This window comes from Pezoporus flaviventris, unplaced genomic scaffold (assembly GCF_033815535.1).
Source record: "Pezoporus flaviventris isolate CSIRO_AGI_PZ_B2104156 unplaced genomic scaffold, CSIRO_AGI_Pfla_v1 ptg000016l, whole genome shotgun sequence".
Lineage (NCBI taxonomy): Eukaryota > Metazoa > Chordata > Aves > Psittaciformes > Psittacidae > Pezoporus > Pezoporus flaviventris.
In genome coordinates, this window is record NW_026892564.1 from 1880296 (window position 1) to 1902667 (window position 22372).

General features: G+C 39.0%; 1 protein-coding gene across 1 annotated transcript in view; it reads right to left on the bottom strand.

The window, feature by feature from the left end:
* The window catches only part of PLXNC1 (plexin C1), a 71668-nt gene that overhangs the window by 38704 nt on the left and 10592 nt on the right, over positions 1-22372 (bottom strand). The window contains exons 2-10 of the mRNA XM_061454600.1: positions 20643-20765; positions 18783-18917; positions 16688-16788; positions 11165-11279; positions 9979-10123; positions 6548-6617; positions 5104-5179; positions 4924-4977; positions 590-729 (exon numbers count right to left, since the gene is read on the bottom strand). Of these exons, the coding sequence (XP_061310584.1) occupies positions 590-729; positions 4924-4977; positions 5104-5179; positions 6548-6617; positions 9979-10123; positions 11165-11279; positions 16688-16788; positions 18783-18917; positions 20643-20765 (959 nt within the window). The remainder of the gene's footprint in view (positions 1-589; positions 730-4923; positions 4978-5103; positions 5180-6547; positions 6618-9978; positions 10124-11164; positions 11280-16687; positions 16789-18782; positions 18918-20642; positions 20766-22372) is intronic.

Below are 22372 nucleotides of genomic sequence, written 5' to 3' on the forward strand. Positions count from 1 at the left end.
TGGTCCCCAGGAAATTCATGGTTGCAGTAAAAATTGAACAGTACCGTATGAATACTTTCTCAAGTGCTAGCTATGCAAAATGGGCTCAGTAATCACACACAGCCATTCCAGCTGCACCTGAAAATGACTGATTCAGACTAAGACAGCCTAATTATCTAGGGGGTTGCACTGTGCAATCATCAACAGAGAAAAGTACAAGCTGTTGCATGAGAGATCCCCTTCCCTGGCACTCTGTTTGTGCTTTCACAAGCAGAATCCTAGAATATAGTCAGAATATTTTGAAGCAGAGGAGAGTTAAACAAAAGCTGAGGCTTCCCTGTGACCTAACAGATGCTGTAAGGCACAGAGGGACATAGGTACAGAGCTGTCCCACTACTGCTGAGAGAACCAGCCACTTCCCCATCCCTCTCAAACACCAAATTAATTTCCATCCTTCAGGAATTTAAAGTGGAAGTATAACTAAAGGAGTGCAAAGCATGCCCTTGAGGAGAGGCCCCTGACAAACTGTTCACACAACATTATTGCTAAGGCAAAATGGGCTTAATTTTCACCATGCAAATTAAATAGTATTTTTCAAAGTTTAACTCACATGTCAGGTTTACAGCCGGTGATTCCAGTCAGTATCAGTTTTATGCCTGATGCATGTGTAAAGTTTTCTCCTTTGACTGTTATTTCACTTTTGCCTAATGTAGAAATCCACAAAGGCTCAATGGAATGAATGCTGATATGCTATCAAAAAACAAAGCAAAATAAAATCGAATTATAAAAAGGCTAAGCAGTTAAACAACAGCTGCGAAAACAACCACCACTCAGGAATGTAGGGTTTTTTAGCACTGAGATACATTTTTCTTATTAATTTCAATCTCGTTAGGCTTGATCCTGGGAAGTACTGTCAATTACAGCTTCTTTACAAGCCAACTATTTTTACCTACATATTTTATATTTCAATTTATCTCATAGCCAAGTTGTGCAAAGGAATCACAATCCAACATGCTGGAAGGTAAGTATCATAAAACCCCAGCTTGAAATGATTTATTTTGTGTGACCCTTGAAGAACTAAGAAGCAACACAAGACAAAACCCACAGAGCCATCACCATGACAGATCAGAGAAACAAATGAAGGCATCTCTTGTGGCCTGAAAAGGGGAAGCAGGGTCAACTCCTAGAATGAAAAGTCAAGAAAGAGCCCCAGAATTAGTTTTACTAGAAAGTCTTTTGAAAGTCATACATAGAACTAAAGGCACAACACAACTGCGGGGATTTTCTAGTATCCCGTTTTGATGCTAAGAAATTTACAAATCTATATTCCAGGATTTAAGAATAATCCTAGTTTGCTCTCATGCTGTCACAGTCTTGCAGAAATGTGGCTGATTTTTAAACTGTGTTTTTCTTTGTGCATCTTTATATTTACTTATTGTAACTTACTAACATTACCAAGCTAGAAGAGGGATTCTTTTTCCCCCAGTATATTTACTTGATATGTTTGACAGCATCTCATGTTTAATCAGTTTTGCTGCTTCCCCAGTTTTATGGTCACACAGACGGTTTCTTTTCTGTGTGATTTTCAGATAACAAACTGAAAACATTCATAAAACAGAAAAATATGCATGTGAAACCACAAACTGTTTGGGACCTTCTCAGGCAAATGATTACTAGCTTGCTTTTAGACTGCCTATAATACTAGCTTAAAGTGAGATTTTAGAGTATTGTGATTATCCTGATTTCTGCTGTACACCTGTGGATACATCCGTCCACTGGGCAGTTCAGCCCTCCTCACTGTGAGATGCGTGCTGGTGCAAAGCCTCTAGGAAATCCTTCCCACAGAGATTGTCTTCCCATTGATTTTTCACGTACTCAACACAGCACCATGACTTCGGGCTGGTGGCCTGAGGGGACCACAGGAGTCACATCACCATGTTGCAAACACAACCTTGCCCATTTCAGAAAGGTCCCTGAGATGAGCTGTCCTCACATGCTACCACTGCCCACAGAATGCCACAGCACTCTGCAGCAAATCTGAGACTTGTCACAACTGATTGAAAGCTGCAACTTGTGCCTTAGGAAAGGGCAAGAGAGTGCAAAGGCTGGGGCTAGAGGGCCTGCAAGAAGGCCTCCAAGGTGACCTCGGGTATGGATAATGAAGAAGGGCAAAAGAAACTCCTGAGGGAAAAAATTCACTCCCACCCTGACTTGAGGATCACTTTAACCCTTAGTATGCAAGCAGGACAACTGAAGCAGAAATCCAAGCCAGTGAAATACCAGTGCTTTTCTCTAGCTGCATCCCATCTCTATGCTTAGGCCCTACCTTAGCACACCAAGGACAGTCAATATCCTCAAACAGAAATCCAGAACCCAAATACTACAGAAAGGAGTAAAACACTGTTTTGGGTCCTGCTGGCCTCCCTGTCAGATACCCCTTCCTGCCAGCTTAGCACGCCTTGTTTCTTTTCTTATACCAAGAAGAAATCCTGTGAAGAATGGTTCACTCTGGAAGTTTCAGTCCCTCCCTGAAATCATGCCTTCCCTGCAGCTACACAACAGACTCCCTCGCCATGTCCTGCCTTGGACTCATGGCATCAGCACAGTCATTCACAGCGCTGAAGGCAAGCTGGCCTCAGCTACTTGGGAGCCTGCTTCCTGCCTTGACCGCCATGGTCCATGACACTTTCCTCAGGAGCAAAAGAAAACTGTGAATTTCCTCATTGAATGTGGGAGGGACCAAGTGTCCTCACTGGGGTCTGCAGTGCTTGTTTTCCTAGTGCTCATGTCCCCAGTGGTCAAGGGCCTTGACCTTCCAGTTGCTGTGTGGCACGGGGAGAGATGCCCGGCAGAGGGAGGGAAGGGAGGATATTTAAAAAATCACTAGTTGTGAGGCATGGAAGCAGTGTAAACTCAGAGAGAGATACAGAAAGACTGCACCAGGTCCTCAGGTGATGTTAATCAGCACAGCCCTGTCAACTTCAATAAAGCTCCATATTTCTGAGCTGCAGCCACCCTGCCACATCCTCTGGACGGCCTAACTCTTCCTCGGGGCTGTGTAAACAGTGCCAGCCACATCCTCAGAGGTGTGATTAGCATGACTGCAGGTACCATTGAGATACCTGGCAGCATCTGAGGCTAAGCAGGCTCTGTCACCCTAGGCAGCTCATCCCTGCTCCAGCATAGCCCTCCTGTGGTGCCAGCACAGGGCCTCAAGGCCGTGTGAAGAATTCAATCAGGAACTAGCCCAGATGAAAAATAACCAGCCAAAAGACAATGCTTATTTCCAGACAAATCAAATTTCCCCAGCCAACCATACTTGTGCAACCACTCTGCTGCTCTGGCGCAGGGAGCGGGAAGGTGCATGCATGGAATCCAGCAGCTGGACTCAGGAGGAGGCTGGGGCTGCCACTGAAAAAACTGTATTAATCTAAATGATCAGCTGCGGTTGTGGGAAAAAAACAAACCCCCTTTCTCAGCTCTCCAGTATGCTCTCCTTAAAGCACCAGCAGTGAAAGGAGAGCAGGATTTCAAATGCAATTTCAAGCCCTCTGAATGGATCAATCACTTCTAAACAAACGTCTGCATTTGGACTGCCTCTAGTGCTTTCACTGCTTTGTCCATCACTGTCTTTCCAAGATAAGGCATGTGGAAGAAAGCCATCTCCCAGGCAATTCCAACTATTTACCAATGTCAAATTAATGCACTTGGAAGCAGAGCAAAGAAGAATTTCCTCTGTTCTTTCACCAGCCATAATGCTTTATATGCAGACCAAATCTAGAATATTAATGCTCAGAAGCACAAGTACTATAATCCCACTCATCTCTGTGAAAAACAAAATGAATTTTGTGATTTTGTGTAAGAAACCTCAACTGAACATCTGAATTTAAGAGGCTGAATTTTACCTGTCTTCCTAGGTAAAAGTTTGGGTAGTTCTAACAAAACATTTAGGGATAAGAACACACTTGCTATTTATACCAACTGTGCTATCACTCATGGAAAAGCAGAAACCAAAGAGTGTAGGCAGTAAACCTCTATGTACTTACTCATCAGTCAAATTTCTCTTCACTGCTCATTTCTTCCCTAACACCTGCATGTCATAAGCAACCACTTATGACAAGACCACTTAGTTTTATGAGAAAATAAAACCATTTTGGCACCACAGAGAATGAAGGGATAACCTTGTGGTTAAAGGGCTGCTCTACGAGGCAAATCACGTAAGACTGTAGGCTCACATACAGTCTGTGTGATTTCAACAAAAACTCAACAACCAGATTCAAAAGGTACTCTGGCACCAGTGACACTCCTTCATTTTCAGTGATCCACCTTGAGCAGGATAGACGGAGAGTAGCTCCACTTCCAGTTTTGTCTACAGCCTGAAAGCAACAAAATTTTTTCTGAAATGTGAACCAGGCATTTACTAACATCCAGGGATTTCAGTTCCTGGGTGCATCCTCTAGCCACTTAGAAACTGGGTGGCACATTCCCCCCCTCCATTTCTTCTGCTCCCCTGGCAGCTATGTTTCAGGAGAAGCTGTGATCTGACTACACAAAATGAAGAAGTTTGGGACTCTGAAACCTAACTTAGCAGAGTTCTCTATGACAGCAGAACTCAAACATGCATTTAAGTCTAGGTAAGAGATTAAGTTCAAGATGTTCTCCTCTATTTTTGGTTGTTTTTTTTTTTGGTGGTGGTGTTGGTCAGCTTACACATCCCGGCACTCACGTACGCTGGCTCCTGTGGAGTGCCTAAATACAGCATACAAGGACTTACAAAGCACTATAGAAAAAACAGTATCAAGCTCTGCATCACCTTTCTATGTAACCAACTGACTGGCTCCTCATCCAGATTTCTGCTCCTACTGCAGAGTCTCCTCATTTTAAATACATTTTTTCCCCAACCCACAGAAACACAATAATGCCAATCTTAAGATGCTAACTAACCTCTGTTTTCTGTGGAGTGGCGATCCCCTTGGAAGCAGCTGCATTACAGCTATCCTGAAAAAAAAAACAACCAGCATTTCTCCATGTCAGGACAAAGAAGAGAGTAATTGCTGCTCAGATGTGAGAAACACAAGGAAAAAGGCATCACAGGGGATCCCAGTTCTCCCCAAGAAACTTCACCTGGCAGGTGGTGGCAGGAGAGACACGCGTCCATTTACAGCTGTCACATTCACCCTTGTGTATACATTGTAAGCAGCTGGGAACACAGAAAACAGAGGTTTTGTAAGACACAGGAACTCAATCTAGATTCAGCCGTGAATGTAAAATTTCAAGTGACAGAAAACAGCACAAACTGCTGAGAACAACCTGGCAAATATGTAATGAAATGTGTAAACCACATAACCTGCATTTACGCTCCAAGTCTATTGTTCTGTTGTGCTTATTCTGAGGACAAATCTAGGGTTTGAAATACAGTCTATGCTGAGATGCTGAGTCATAAATTTCCAAAAAGCACGAAGCAGCTGGAACACTTTGGATTTCATTCTGTTGTGGTTTTCTCCAGTACAAAAGTGGCCAGATAATACTTTTTAACTAGAAAGGGGCAGAAAACCATTACTGACTCACAGCTTGCCTGAACTTCTGTTCCGTGTGTGTAGTGCTAGCAAGTACTGCTAGTTTGCTATTGCCTTCCCCTACCAAAAAATATGCCTGTCAGAGACTAATTTGTCCACATATTGCTTTGCAATGCATCTATCAGCATGGAGGAGAGCCAAGAGCAGCACAAGCCCTCTCCACACATGCTGAGAAATGCTCTGATTTAGAGAAAGACAGCTCCTTCCCTGCATTGCTTCAGGGACCAGGAAGTGATGTACCACTTCCCAAAAAAGCAGGAGTTCGATTTCATCCCAAGGGCCTGTGAATTAGCCTCTGCATATAGCAGAAGAGGGTTCTGAACAGGAACACTGTAGTTACCTACAGCATGTGTTAACCAGATCTAAGTTTTAACAACCAGATATCATAAAGGGTTAGGCCATGTACTGGGTAGAAATGCTTTCTATTGCAAGCTCTCAACAAAGTGTGTGGCTCTGAAAAATAACGTGCACAGAACAATAGTTATTCATTATTCCTACAAGCAGTTAGATGCAATTTTCTGTTTTAATTGTATTTATGTTACCTGTGGACCATATTTAAATTGTACCTGGCTCTATTAAAAAACAGCTCCATAAATAACTTTTACAGAATCTTGACTCCTCCAATCTAGGTCTTATTCTGAGTACCAGAGGCCCACCTTTTTCACAAGGACAAAAAAACTTTTAATGTCATTGTGACATCTTTCATTATCTCTTCAGGCACTTGTCATAAGTTCAGTCATTGTATCGACTTCCCTACAGCCAGCTGCCAGGGTCCCCTTAAATAAAAGTCATCAGAAGAAGTAGCTTTCTGAGGACAATAAAAAAGGAGGAGAAGCAAGAAATGGGCCAAGAAAAGGGATTTGATAATCTTCAGTGAAATGCATTTCCTTAATAAATACAAAAAAAAAAAAAGAACTATCATACTTCAGGCCCCCATCCTCCCTCCCCTTTTCCAACCCCTCAGTGAACTTCAATAGGAACCAGGCTCTTACTTTTTCAACTGAAATGTTTGTGTGATATTCCAAGAGCTTGAGGACAGCGATGCTTCGATAACAAGACAATCTGGAAAAATGTCACAGTTAGACATATGCTGGATATTACAAGAAATAACTGTAAAAAATAACTGAGTTGAAAGCTCAAGTGCCTTCTTCACCTGTTCTCTACGTGCTATGCACCTTCTCTCATACATTCACTCACTCTTTTGATTTCTGATAAAATAACTAAATTTTATCCTCCCATAGCACCCCCTTCAGCTGAGTTATTCCAAGACTTCATACACTCTCACTAATTAAGCTTGACGCTACCACTGCATGACATACAAAAACAACGTTATTGTAAGGATACAGATAAGGAAATGCTACCACGAAGCCAGGATATAAGATCATCTCCCAAAGAGCACACAGTGGTATACTGTGGCACAGCTAGACCCCAAATTCTAGCCCTCTAACACAACAGACTGTTTCAATGTGAGAGACCCCAACATACTGCACTTCTCTTTCAGTCTGAGACTTGGTTTCAAAGTCTTCTTTTGTAATCTATGCCATAGCAATTTTCATCCTATTTAAATCTTTTATGATAGCATGAGTCAATTTGCCATTATTTCAGCTAGCAATTACTATACCGACAATTCACTGGCAGCTGTGGAATGAAAGAGTATCTTCTCCTATGAGCAGAATACCACATCGAAAAGTAGAGTTAGATATGTACCACTTAAACCATGTTCCCTTTCATCTGTGTGCCTGCAGATGTGTACGTCTGTGAAATGAATGACTGTCTGAGATCAAATGAAACCCATGTGTGCAGACTTTTCTGGCTTCTCTATGCTAGGAAGTAGATAGCTTTTTTAATCTGTGAAAGTTACACAGATTTAAAGTATACCTACCTTGCAAAGGTAGAGAAAGCTTTGTCTTCATGACAGGCTGGCTTGTTCAGATGAAAGCCAGCTTTGGCTACATATACACTGTTAAATAAAATGTATCTCCTTGCTCTACATGTCATCATGGCACTCAGGTGCTCACTGCAGAGGTCACCTGCTCGATGTGTTAGAAACAGCCATTGGGACTGTTTGTATGCCTAAACACCTTTATGGATATCAAAGAGTCTGATTTTTAAAGGTGCTTAATGCGTGAAGATGTGGATGAGCACACATAGACATAATAAAATCCTTCACCAAGCATCTAATTGCCTAAATCACTTGCCTACATCATTATACAAGAAGGGTCTCAAGCCATGAGCTACTGAAAAATAGTATGATTCTAGGAGTAGTAAGTAAAAGTTAGGAATTGATCTACTTCTGGCAGAGCTTGCTTTCTCTTTTACATTTGTACAAATCCTTTTAAGTTTGTACAAATATTTTAAAAACAATGCTGTCAAAAATGGCTTCCCGATTTTGCCTGAGCTGCAATTAATGGAACCTATTATTTTCTCTAGGGCCTGGGCTGACCTTTCAAATGCACCAGACTGCATTGTGTAGAAGGTATTTCAAAGTGGTTGTTTATTTTTTCCAGAAATGATATCTGAAGGAGTTTTGAAAGGGCACCTTCTTGTGAAACTGAGGTCACTTTACATAAGGTACCATAAAGAGTTAACACAATTTCCACACTTGCATTATCCACTAATATATCTCAGCTCATAAGAGCGCACGAGTGGCAATAATAGTGGGAGGCACAAGCTAAACCCACAGCCTTCTGGTTAAGACCGTCAAAGGGCTCATCTTTGGCACAATGCACAGGCAAAGCAAGCTGGCTTCTGTAACACTATACTCCTAAAACCTGCTAATGGAGGAAGACAAAGCCTTAATCTGGGAAGACAGAGAACCAAAGCAATGTACTACATAATTCTAAGAAAACAGGTCTTCATGGGCTGAGTCAATAAAGGACATTTTTTTTTTCTTCTCTAATGCATTTGTCCCTCTTAAAAATCTACTAGCAGTGTTTACTAAAGACAGCTTAATAGACCAGGATACTTACGGATCATATCACCCTGTCACCTGCTAGTGACAATCTTTTCTTGATTCACAAATTAATATTGGACAGGAACTTGACACAACCCTTGCATGATGCCAGAGAGGCTTTTCCCATACAAAGGCCATAGGTTGAGCTCCTGAGATCCCAATATTCCCAGTATTCCAAGGAACCTCCTTCAGGGGCAAGGGTCCCTGAGAAACAAAGCTCTTTGCAGCACTAAGCTCTTCAGAACAATAGGTCATTTTAAGCCTGCCATTACTCCTACTACACAAAGGTATTATAAGAGAATCAGATCCATGCAGAGTATTACATGTCTTTTTGGGTGTATTATCTAGGAAAAGATAAAGGCAGGCATTTATCTGAATTCTCTGATTCCTCTTCAAGTCACTTAAGAGCACACGGTATCCTTGGGCTTGCTATCTCTGTCCCTCAGTTTAGATTAAAACTCTCTTTTCTATTCCAATATAAACAAATAAAAAAATTAACAAGGTCAACCTGTATTATAAAAGCACTGTGCTTCTATATAGACCCTTGAAGCAATGCAAGGGGGATGTTTTACTCCTATTAGTCAAGTAAGATTATACTGTAAGGCTTATCATCTGATCTGTAAAACCAAAGCCTAGAGAACAACTCAAATGTTTAGGCATTCAGTAATTTATCACCTCATTCTAAAACTTGTAGTTGCCCATAAGATGCACAAAACAGACCACATGCAGCATGTGTCCAAGAAAAATGGCTCAGATCTCTACTTTCTGAGAATTACTGGTGAACAAAGCAGTACAAGACATATTGCAAGTTGATTCAACCAGTAGGTCAGAACAATGAATGAAATTAGCCAAAAAGATGTACTAGTCAAACTGCCCCTCAATTTCTCTGCTAATCCTCTACATGAGACAATCACTTTCTCATAGTGTCTAAGTTAGGTTGAAACAGTTAATTGAATGCTAAGATTATTTATTGTACAGGCATTCATACTCAGACTTTCCTCTTACATATGCTAGTACGGTTTCTTGCAAAACCAAATTCTGTTGGAAGATGAGAGAAGGGTTTTAAGACGGGTTAATCTGTCAAGGCAGAGCACTGGACCGTGCTGCTTACACAGCTCCAGCCTGCTTGATTGACATTGCAGCTATTTAAAGTTTCCTTGGACACTGATTAATGGCCCCATGTAAATATACTCTTAATGCACTCACTGCACTGCTATAGGCTGAACTGAAGAAGCTGCTTCTAACCATAGGTTAACACGTTTTATTACTCCTAGGAAGAACTGCATATTATCAAATCTTTATCAAGAATAGTGTGAGTTTACTCAAATCACTTGACAAAACATTTTTTTTCAGTGACATTTAATAAAAAGCATTACCTACTCTCACGATTAGGCCTGTATTTATGTTCAGTTCTTCTCAGTAATAAAGGACAGTGAATAAGCATTAAATACACATACTAGTAAAACATACCATTATCAGTTATCACCAGAGTGGTCAGATTGCAGAAACAGGATGAGTTTTTCAGTACGACATTTTCATAAAATATTTCAGCAGGTGTTATAATCTTTATCATACAGGAAGTAAGGATTTTGCTTATACTTGCAGACATAGCAACCTATAAAACAATAAAAAAAAGAATACAACATTTCTTGTAATGTTTGCTAAGTTCTCACCTTGTCTTTACAGCAAAATACAAATCAGGAAGTGCACAAAATGAAAATGCTTGTGGTGGAAGCAGACAGTTCACTAGGTAGCTTCTCAAAGGAGAGGGCCTCTCCCAGCTGAAGAAGCAATACCCAAAGAGTCCTGAAAGGAACAGCATTGCTTACTTCCAGAAATCAAATGGATCTGTAAGGTATGCTAGGGGAGCAATCTGGAACAATTTGGGATTTTAAACCAAGAATTTTGCTGTAACAGCTTTATATAACAGCATTACAACAGCATTATATATAACAGCATTATATACTGCTATAGTCCTTTAGAAATATTTGAGCCAGAATATACAAATCCTCACAGAGAGACAACGTTTGCATCCATAACCAAACTGCACTTAATTATGAAAAAGAATTTGACTTGTAATGAATTATCCTTTGTTTCTGGCTGAGAGCGCTTTACAAATATGATCACATTAGTGCATTCAATCAGGAAACCAGAAACAATAGCATGCAGATTAAGTGGCTAGTCACAATACTTGATAATCAAATACTCAAGGCTGTGTGCGCTGTGAACAGATACTGAGTAAATACTAATACTGAGCACTTAAAGACGCATTTGTGTTAGCATATGTGTCCCAGTGAATGCTTTGTAACTTGTTACGAAGCTCAAAACTTACATAATGCATTTGATATATTGTCACTGGAAATATTAAAATAGCTGACAAGTGATATAATGAAAATGTTGCCTTTGTCAGCAGGGTGAATTTTTGACTTAACATTATGAAGTATAGCTTCAGGATAGGTTTTATACAAGAGGAAGAAGACATCTATCTGATGGACACATTCAACTTATTGGGATTTCCAATACATTAGCCAATTGTCCAGACAAGAGAGACTAATACATGGAACATGGTGACAAAAGAAGGGAAGCTGCAATACATGACAAAATGACATATTTTAAGTCACAATAAACAAACATGCATAAAACTGGGTGTACATACCTGATTTCTGGCAGGGAAACTCAGGTGGATTTTCAGATCTTTATCATGTGCATGTGAAATGTTATACCAACCCTTTATGCTGTTTGAATGTGTACAATTTTCTTTCAATGTGCACCTAAAAGTATACATAAAATTATATGTAATTTTCCTCTTTCTATGTATTATATGTATATATGTATATATACATATATGTATATGTATACATGTATATATTCAGATATACATATATATGTATATTATACATATTATATGTATTATATGTAATTTTCATCCTTATCATGCCTTTGACTTCAAATACCGTAACTTATTTAACAATATAGATTTTTTAACACAAACACTATTGATTTTTTTACACAAACACTATTGATTTTTTACAGGAATATGGTTGTAAGTACAAAAAGCTTCAGGAAAACAATCAGTAAAATCTGCTTATCAAAATAAATTACAATGCATTGATATATGCTTTAGGGTCCTCATTAAGTCAATGGGAATCAAACAAATATTAGATGCCTGGCCAGCAACTGTGGGCTTCATAGCCTGGGATGGAATTCATAAACCCCAACTTGACTGCTCCATTGTACAGCTCTAGATCTGATCCACCCCAGTTCCCTCTATAGTCAGTGGGAAGAAATATGCTCTTTCAGGGTGCAATTCACATCTCCTGTTTTAGACATTCATTCAAAATGAAATGAATCATACTATAGAAGCTGCTTTTTCTCTCCAATGAGTATGAGAGGAGATGGGGGTGAAGCTCAGATGCAGAGCTACGCTATGAATGTGCATAGTTGATGAGATGCATCCCCCTTCCTAATCCACTCTGTCGCCCACTGAACTGAATGGTAATCTCTCCCTTTTATGTCAGTGCACTTGGTTACAAAACACCGAATTTGAAATGGCAGTTCAAAATAGATTTCTCTGTCTTCAAGAATAAAATCCATTTCAGAAGTAGGATGGCACAAAGTAAATAATGTTATAGATGCCAAATTGTAGGAAACAGAAACTACACAACAGAAAATTAAGGAAGAATGAGGAAACACTGCGATACACAAGTAATATAAAGACGACATATATTAATAACATGATAAGCAAAAGAGAACACAGGCATACAAATTCTGAAATCACTGAGTTTGAAAGGTGAATCCTTAAAATACTGTCTGCTGTGTTCACTAACTGTGTACAGGTAATGAAGAATCCATAGATTAACTCCAAGTAGCTTCATATAGCTAGCAACTAAAGACAAGTGCTAATTGCATGTATCTTACTATTTTAAATACTAAGCTTGAATAATTATAAATGTAACATTTAATATTGTTTTAATACTACTACTTTTCTACCAAATGCAGAAGAACGTATAGCTTCTGTCATGTGATCAGTAACATGCACCTTAATGAACTATTCCTTCATTCAAAAACAGAAATGAGAACACACTTGCAAAGCATGGGCCTTTTTTATGAGGAGCTCGCTGTATAAAGGAATTTCACAAACAATGAGTTTTCTCTCCAGAAGGAACAATACATGAATGACTTCCAAGAAAAATATCTACCTCTTTCCAAAATGTCTGAAACAACCCCACAAACTATAGAAACCATAAAGCCATCTTCTCCGTAGACCACGATGTTGGCAACTGGAATGCAGTTAAGCACAAGGTCACTTCCTTTGTGGTCTTACTCAGGAAACTGAGTTCCTGCTGCACAAGAACCTGGCAGGGCTTTGCATCTGAACACATTCAGATCATAACTATACTGTAAGAAACTGAGACTATGCCTTGCATATTTCGAACTGTCTCAAGTAGGATGAATTTCAGTCTCTTATCTCTCTTCACGTTACTGAGATCACAAAGGTCCATCAACACTACAGTTTAAGAACCACAGAAGATGGGATCTGTAGTCAACAGCTGTGCAGAAACCAGATGCTTGGATATGTACAGATAGGTAACTCTCACTGGCAATGACACATAAGACATCCTACAGTTTCTGACAGGCTGAAAATGGTGATATTTAGGATGCAAGGCAACACACTTAAAATCTTTGGAACTAAACAAGTGTATGCATTTCAATGACACCAATACTAAAATATTAAAAAAGAAAACTATGCATGAAGCTATATATGTAAAACTGTCCTAGGACAAAGTTATTTGCTGCCTTAGACTGCCTGAGGGAAATGAACTTGTTTCCCTCAGTCTACAATGAATAATCTAAGAGTATATGGCAAAAAAAGTACTGCCACCCAGGATGCAGGGTCATGCTTGTCTTCATACCAGGAAAAATGTGCCTTTTGTTGCTCTAAAAGCTGACCTTTAACAATCAAACAATGTGCTCTGGAGAACAACCATTTCATAGGAAGCAGTCACAAAGGGAGTAGTAGAGTATCTGATGCCCCTCAGTATAAATTCTTGCAATAACTTTGCACAGGCCAAGAATAATATGAATTCCACTCACCAAAAGATGAGATTATTTTATTATTTCCCTATTTTTAGACAACTGACACTGTTTGCAAGCACACTGGAATGAATATAACAGATAAATATTATTTGAGAACCACATGGTTCTGAAAATTAACATACAGACTCAGACAACTGCTATGTCTGGCTTTCCTGAAAAGCTGGACTGGACCAGAACCTACAGAAGTATGAAGGTATGAAATCCTATGATCAGATTTCAGACATACATAGATATGCATACAGTGAAAAGCAGAGTCAAGATGCTTTTTAATCTTTTACAGAAAGCTAGTTCTTTATACAGCTAAGGATTCCTCTTCACAATTGGGATCGAGTTCCTTTTATTTTGATAACACAATACCTATGCATACCGGTTCATTCATATTTACTTAAGTCTCTGCTTCGCTAATCTTGTATTAACTACATTGCCTATTGAGTTTGCCCTGTCTGCCTTGCTAAAGCATACTGATTTCCTCATGGAGCGAGAATACAGCTTCAGGAAAAGATTTGGCTTCCTTTTTCAGGGTGCCAGCCCCTGAATGAAGTCCACAGATGCCATGCACACTGACTAAATTCAAAAGTGGGTCTGGTCATAGCAGATAAATGAGGCATATCATGTTATTTCCATATGGAAAATAAATGTAAAGCATTAGTGCTTTGTATTGGAATAACCTCAGCATACTTTAGGTAAATCTGATTCATCTAGAGAAAATCTATAAACATTGAGAGGAATCTATGCTATGAAATGCTATGAATAATTGTTTTGAATGATTGTAAGTGAAAAAAAGAATTTATATATTTGTCCCTATGGAAGAAAGAGTAGAAATAGGAACAGTAGAAACATTTTGTTTCATATTGTTTTCACTTGCAGTAAGATGTGTAGATTTTTTTTTATCAAAATACTGGATTTGTATTGACACAGTCTTTAAAATCAAGCACTTCTGGGAAGTTGTATTTAAAAAATGGAGTGCATATTTAATATAAAATTTATTTCCCATTAAAGTTCAAAACATATCATTGATCTCAAAATTATTGCGGAATATATTGTTTTAGTGGACATGGATGGATGTATTGAATTAAAACATAGTCTAAAACCATGTTTTATTTTTCTAAAGCTTCACTCAGTGCTCTCTGTTCACAAAACCAAATATTTAATGATGCCAAGTACTTCAGAGTGAAAAATTACGTGGGTGTTGAACAAGATTCATATTAATTTTTTTTTTTCAAAAGAATAAATTGTTTCTGTTTCAACCAGATGGAAACTTTTGGTGATTCCCCTCATAACAGGGGATTTACTGACTAATAACTGTTATTCACAACTCTTTATGAGGTAACTAAAAAAGTTAGCACTGTAACATATACAGTTTCTAACAACGTAGCAAAAAAAGAGTTTGAAGAAAAGACATTACAGTATACTCTCTTCTAGTAACTAATTTTGCAAACGCAAAAAAAATAAGCAAAACCACATTAACACCAAAACAAACCAAAATCATAGAATCATAGAATGGTTTGGGTTGGAAGGGACTTTAAAAAACATATAGTTCCAAGCCCCCTGCCATGGGCAGGGACACCTTCCACTAGACCAGGTTGCTCAAAGCCCCATTCAACCTGGCCCTGAACACTTCCAAAATGGGTCATATTAACTTTCTAAAAGAAGGCTACTAGTGGATTTCCTCAAAAATCAATCTTACAACCACTTTTGTTTAATGTTTTAATCACTGATAAGCTGACATTAAAGAAAGTTTACACTGTCGACGTCTGCTGATGATACAAAATTGGGAACATTACCATGCAGAGGAAGATGAAAATCACAGAAAAACTTGAATAACCTTGAAATGGGATGACATATCAAAGTATAAAGTACAAGAACATGCACCTAGAGCAATAAAAATCTCACAACCCGTATGTGTTATAGAGTGGAAACTCATCAGATGGAAAGAAAACAAAGAAAGAGAATGACCTGGGGCATTATTTGATGATGGGTGACTGTGGCCCATCAATGTGATGCTGTCATGAAAAAGACGTTTGTAATCCAAGGACACACTAAGTAAGGTGCCTTCTGGACAGACTGATTAAACACCTTTGAGCAGGGTACAGCTGATATTTCTTCTGGAATACTACGATAATTAGTTCTGGCCATCTTTATCTTAAAAGGTTGCATAAACTCCACAGAAGGGCTACTGAAGCGGAGTTAAGAAAAGAGAATCTTATGTGAAAAGATACTAGCGACGTTAGCTGCTCCAGCACATCAGAAGAGAATTGAAAAAAAGAGACTGCTTCTGCAATAACACTGAGGAGGTGTGAGGGAGGGGGGATCACATATTTAAGCCCAGGCAATGTGAGCACCAGAACAAATGAGTATAACCTGTCCATGAACTTACACATAATGAAAAAGAGAGATTTTAACCAGCAGGAAAATGAGACTCGCAGCCACACAACCAGGTCAGGAAGGACAAAAAGCATATCTAAATTTAGGATTAGTTTATGAATAAGTTGACATAATGTGGTTGCTTGCAACTGCAAGACGAGGCTTGATGACCCAGGAATTTCTTCAGTCCCGGCCAAAGACATGCAACAGCTTTCAAACCTGCTTCAAAGAAAGTGGCAAAACTAATGACTCAAATGTGGGGATTAAACACTTAGAAAGAAATTCTCCTCTGGCCTAAACCAAAGACGGTGATTCCAAAGCAAGGAACTATGAATACTTAAGATAACTGAGCACTCTTTCCCCATTCACCCATGCAAGTTGCTCCCAGCTATGATACTTCAAGCATGAGTACAGGATTGTATCTATCAACCTGGAAAGCAAAACCAGCTGTTCTATAAACAAAGTAATTTCTTCTTCTTAGCCCAACATATATTCCATGATTAGGTCTCAAAAATCTGAGGGTTAACATGGTCTTTAAAAGGTGCAGAGCTCCCTTTCACATGACAATAAATTGTCTTACATTTATGGCTGTAACTGATTCCATAAAAATTCACTAGATATATAATTCTGATGCTGAATAGCCCCAAGGCAGCCAAAATGTACACTGACTGATAGTTTATTCCTCTTACATGAAAGTCTAAAATACAAAAAATAATACCTTTGAGTCAAAGAACACCACCCACAGTACGGATCCTTTACAGATAAGCATTCTTGCTCGGAAATGTATCTACTGCAATTTGCAACTGGTATTCTTCTCACCTAAAACCAAAGAACGCAATAACACACTGAATTAAAATAGCCTCCATAAAGCAGGAAATTGAGGGTTACCATTAAAAATCTGACAGCAACCAAGCACAATCCCGCTGGGGAAGTTTCCCTATGGACTCCCCTCTGTCAGAAGACCTTTGGATAGAAATATGCAGCCTATTTTACACACGCTGTATTTTGCCATCAGATGATGAAACACTTCTGATAATGACAATTTGGTTCTATTACTCAAAGGCCAGCATGGACAGATTAATGCAAGAAAGACTGATTAGCATAGTGAATTATAGATAACAATAGAAAAGAGGTATATTTTACAAATGATGCTTTGCTTAGCAGAACACCATTTTCCTCTCACCAAAACTGAGATTATTAAATGACTGATGAAGGTGCATCCAAAAATGCATGCACAAAACAAAATGCATCTGTGTTTGCATCACCATGTCAGGTTCCTGCATGTGCACACTAGAACAAATACATGCAACTACTTAGCATGCATGAAAATGCCATTTCAATAAATAAATGTAGATAATTGCAGCTATATTGTATGTAGCTATACTTGTACATTCAGCTTGAATATCCTAGCCAGCCATTTTCAGAAAAGGAAAGGAAAAAGAAAAAGAGAAAGCTGATTACAAATATTGAATACAAATACTGTTATTAATCACAATGTTAATCAATAATCTTAGAAAAATAGTCCTTATTCAAACCTTTTTTTTTACAAACTTATAAGAATTAAAAGTTCCTACTGTTTGAAAAAGCAACGAGGATACATGGCTTTCTGCAAAACTATATTTACTGGGGTTTTCAGCTGTATCTTGTAAAATTCAATTTATCTGAAGGCATGTGAGATGACCAGTTCAGAAACCAGCCAACATCATAGACTACTAGAAAGTTAACAAAGACAGTGTAGAAGCCTTATGTAAGCTCCAAGAGATGATCAGAGAGGCATTTATTCCTAAAAGCTGTTGTTCCTCTGTAACTCCTTTACCAAAGCTATAGAAAATGAAAGTCGTTACTTTGAATATCTACATACACTTTTGACTGAAATTTTGATCCCTTATGCATTTTTGATGAACAGGTTATTTCAGTCAGGAGTTCTCCTACCAACTTACCCACTCATACAGCATGTTAAAATGCTATGTTCACTAGCGGAAAAGGGATTTAACTGTAAACGAAAGTAACCAAGTGCTGGGTAAAATCCTGTCCAGCTAAGATGGACAGACAAACCCTACGTTTTCACTGCCATCTTCCCCACTGCTGGTGAGACAAAGGAATATGCTGAGTTGATGCTCAGTAGCCCTGATGCAGGACAGGCAGCAACAACTGCACCAGCTCCTGCGAGAAGCTCTCTGCTTAACATGCAGCTCTGAGATGCTTGCTCACATGCAGTAGCTCCAGTGACTGCTGAACTCTTTCGCCTCACTTTGCATAGACATTAATCACTTCTGATTGTGGTTTTGTTTTGTTTTAAAATCTAGGCCTAACTGAAGATGATAGGAATTTTATCATCGATTTCAACAGAACTAAAACTTCTAAACTAAAGAACTAATCCCATCTCAAATTAAGAGATTTCTCCCCCTTAAGAACTAGCATACCCTGACCTGCCAATACCTGGATTACTAATTCAGAGGAACTCTGTCTCCAAAGAGTCTACAAGTTTTGTTGCTTACTCCTAGCTTGATTCTGCATGATGCCTCCAGGAAAAAAGAGAAACAAGGACTCTCTCAACAGAATGACGTATTAAGCATGAATTAAGGGTGTTTCTGGATCAGTGGACAGCATAATACACCTATTCAGCTATCCTGAGCTCTACAGAAGTGCAGCCCAAACTTAGATAACATAAAGTAGATGTAAAGTTAGAAACTGTAGTTTGAGTATTTTAAGGTATAACTCTGACCCAAACTGATGCTTCACTCATAAAGTGACAGAAATCCTTAAAGCAGCAGTTAGCTTGAATTTATTATTTAATTTAATACTGTACTTACCTTATTGGCAGAGGACAGATAGATGTAGTTGTTATCTACTGGATCAAGTCGAAGTTTGGGGAAAACGGAGGTTTCTTCCTTAATTTCATATAAAATCTCTGGGCAATTAGATTCCATATCCTCATTAAGAATAGCCTGAAACACATAAAATTGAATTATTCAAAAGTCCTTTTACTGATCAGTTAGCATTTTAAATAAAAGCATAATTTCAGCTACATCAAAGCTTCTGAGGTGATTTCCTGTGCCCTGATTCAATTCACCTACTGCATTGGCTTTCACGCTGCAGAAAGATGGAGGAAAAGACCTCCACAACAGATTTTTAACCAAATCCATGCTAGACACATTTTGCACTGAATCTGGCACTGGTTTAGTATATGAAATATCACTTCCACTGAGTATGTTCCTGATTGATGCGGAAACTCAATGCAGAAGATATGCCTATATCCCAGTCATAATGTGCTACATAGTCCTACAAATGGAGAAAGTATTAGCCTTCATGAAATAAATTAACATCCAGAGACCCATAATGTAAAGAGGAACTTATGCACGTTACTGACAACTGTCTCCAGGACAGAATGTTCTTTGTGGCTTCTGTGAGTATACATCTGAGACGGTATTTCTTTTTCTTACCTTGCCCAACTCCACAGGTTTCTGCCACTGTTCACATAGAATTCAAGAGAACCAGAGACTCAGAAAATTTATTTTGCAATATAAGAAGCATACCAACATTGATAGAAGGTTTTCCATAAACACAACTAAAAAAGGGAGATATGTTCATGACCTCTACGGTGTTAAGGAGACATGGAAGACTTCCATTTAGAATAGAATCACAGAATCATAGAATAGTTAGGGTCGGAAAGGACCTTAAGATCATCTGGTTCCAACCCCCCTGCCATGGGCAGGGACACCTCACACTAAACCATCTCACCCAAGGCTCTGTCCAACCTGGTCTTGAATACTGCCAGGGATGGAGCATTCACAGCCTCCCTGGGCAACCTATTCCAGTGCCTCACCACCCTAACAGGAAAGAATTTCCTTCTTATATCCAATCTAAACTTCCCCTGTTTAAGTTTGAACCCATTACCCCTTGTCCTGTCACTACAGTCCCTAATGAAGAGTCCCTCCCTAGCATCCCTGTAGGCCCCCTTCAGATACTGGAAGGCTGCTATGAGGTCTCCATGCAGCCTTCTCTTATCCGTTTTTCATTACTAAAAGCACAATGAAATCAAGTGGGCAAAAGCTTTTCAAGCTCTCTACTATATTCTTCTCCAAGTGTCTGCTTATTAAAACCAAAAATTAGAGTCACCCTTTGCAGTGTAGACAGGAAATGCACATTCTTGCAAAACCCAGTAAAAAATTCAAGCATAAAAGACATTCTACGGGATAGCTGAAAAGTTTAATAATGAGATAAGATGACTTTCACTTCCAGGTGATTGATTTAAGCTAGAATATGTCAACTACTCAGAAGCAAAGACTTTTCTCCCTAACAGACAGCTATTCACATCATACAGATAGGCTAACAAACAAATACGCTTCCAAAAATCTAACAATATTTAATATTTCTCCTGGAAAATCAAAATAAGGAAGGAAACAAAAGACAGTCCATAAATTGACACTGTGGGTACTAGCAGTTGAATGAAATGTTTCAATGAAATTGAAGCAGGGTACATAATTGATTCTGAAAGTTAAGTTTGCTCTCCAAGTAACAACATAACAGTTACTTCACAAACGAACAAGAAAGAAATAGAGATTCAGGGGACTGTATCTGTTTATAATACAGTGCCTAAACCAGGAAACATTTACCCACTTGAACACAGCAGCAGTCGACAGAGAAATGGAGAACCACCACAATCATCTTACCTTCAGTAACTGTCCATCATCTGTTCCCAAAAAGAGAACTATCTGATTCAAAACAACCGTGCCATAAACAGCCACTAAACCAGAGTGAATCAAGGTAGGTAACTTCTTGATTGATCGTGCCTCCTGAAAATCAGATATAAGAAAAAACCATCACAAAATCATCTATGTATACTGCAAAACATTAAGAAAAAGAATCCCCTGAAAGATTCGCAGAGAACTCAGCTTTACACAACACTTAGGGTATCATTTTAACTCTGACACAGTTTCAGAGCAACGTATCATTGGAAATGGCACATGAAATGACTTCTTTTTTTTTAATACATGGCAACTGGTCACATCTGTGATAAAGATCACGTCTACTGCAGCTAAACCACTGACCTCAGTGGGACACAGACTTGGCCTAACAGCAGCAAGTTACTTTGCGATGGAATTTTTCTTTTTTTGAATATAGCCCTTGGGTTCTGAATTGCTAGTTCTTCTCAATGAAGAACTCATCACCTCACTGAACCTACCACGAAAGGCTACAGATACACTCAGTAATCATTTTTAAAGGCATGCAAATATGCTGAAGAAAGGAGCCACTTCAAGCACACAGACATTTGTATGTGCTTATGTCAAAAAAATGCTGAGCTTCATCCTCTACTTTCTGGTTTCCGACTTTACACTAAAGGAAGTGGAGACTTGTGTATTACATCAACATAAAATTTAGATAAAGCAGTATAAAGTTCATGTCAGGGAGATTGTAAAGGTACTTGTGTAAACTTTAAAATCAACATGCTACCTACAATTCTCCATCCAAGCTGGAGGAAGTAAAGTGGCAATCACACGTAAGCAGCTCATGAAAGAAAACACTGCGCAGGAAATCTCTGTATCTTGTGGAAGGAAAAAAACAAACCAAATAACCCTGACTGCAGATGAACAAAAGATGATTGCTGAAAGGAAGCCCTGATGTGTGAGAATAAGGTCATTTGCCAGGTGAGAGGTGGTCTCTGCCACAAACTCCCTACAAGCCAAAGTATCTCCCTAATAAGCAGTAACTCAGCTCTGCAATCCTCTAATTGCTTCAAGTCAATCTCCATGGCAGATACTGCCAAAAGGGTGATACCACCTGCTCTCCAAACAGGTTCAATCCCAGACAACTTTACTTCCCCTTCCCTTCTATTAGTATAATGCTTTCCAGTGAGCTGAATTAAGGACTAGAGTTAAGGACCAAGTTAAGGGCTAGAGAGTTTCCTGTAAGTCCATCTACCTGTGTACCTAAATGTTCATTTGAGCCATTCTCCTCATCACATGAACATGTGGCTGCATGGGCACCAGTGCTGGCCCAAAGGAGTGTCAGGCATGGAGAGACAGGGGGCAAGAGCTCAGGTAAGACTAGGTCCTTGGGAAATAGCCCTATGGGTCAGCTTACAAAGTCCAGAATCTCAGCCTCAAGGATAGATTTTAAACCTAGAGGAACCCTCTGAGTGTGCAAGAACCTATTTCAATGAAATGCACACACAAAAAAACCAAGGTATGAGAATGGACCATTAAAACTGACATTTTGCAGAAAGGCGAAGGCATTTCTCAAAGTTATGAAGCGCATCCATGACACAGTAACAGCTGAATTCAACTGTCTTGCATGCTAGGATGCTGGCTTAACCCCAAAAACTCTTTTCACATAGAAACAGATTTTTTTCTAAACTGCAATCCTAAATCAATTAAAATCTTTTTCAGTCATCTGAATTATT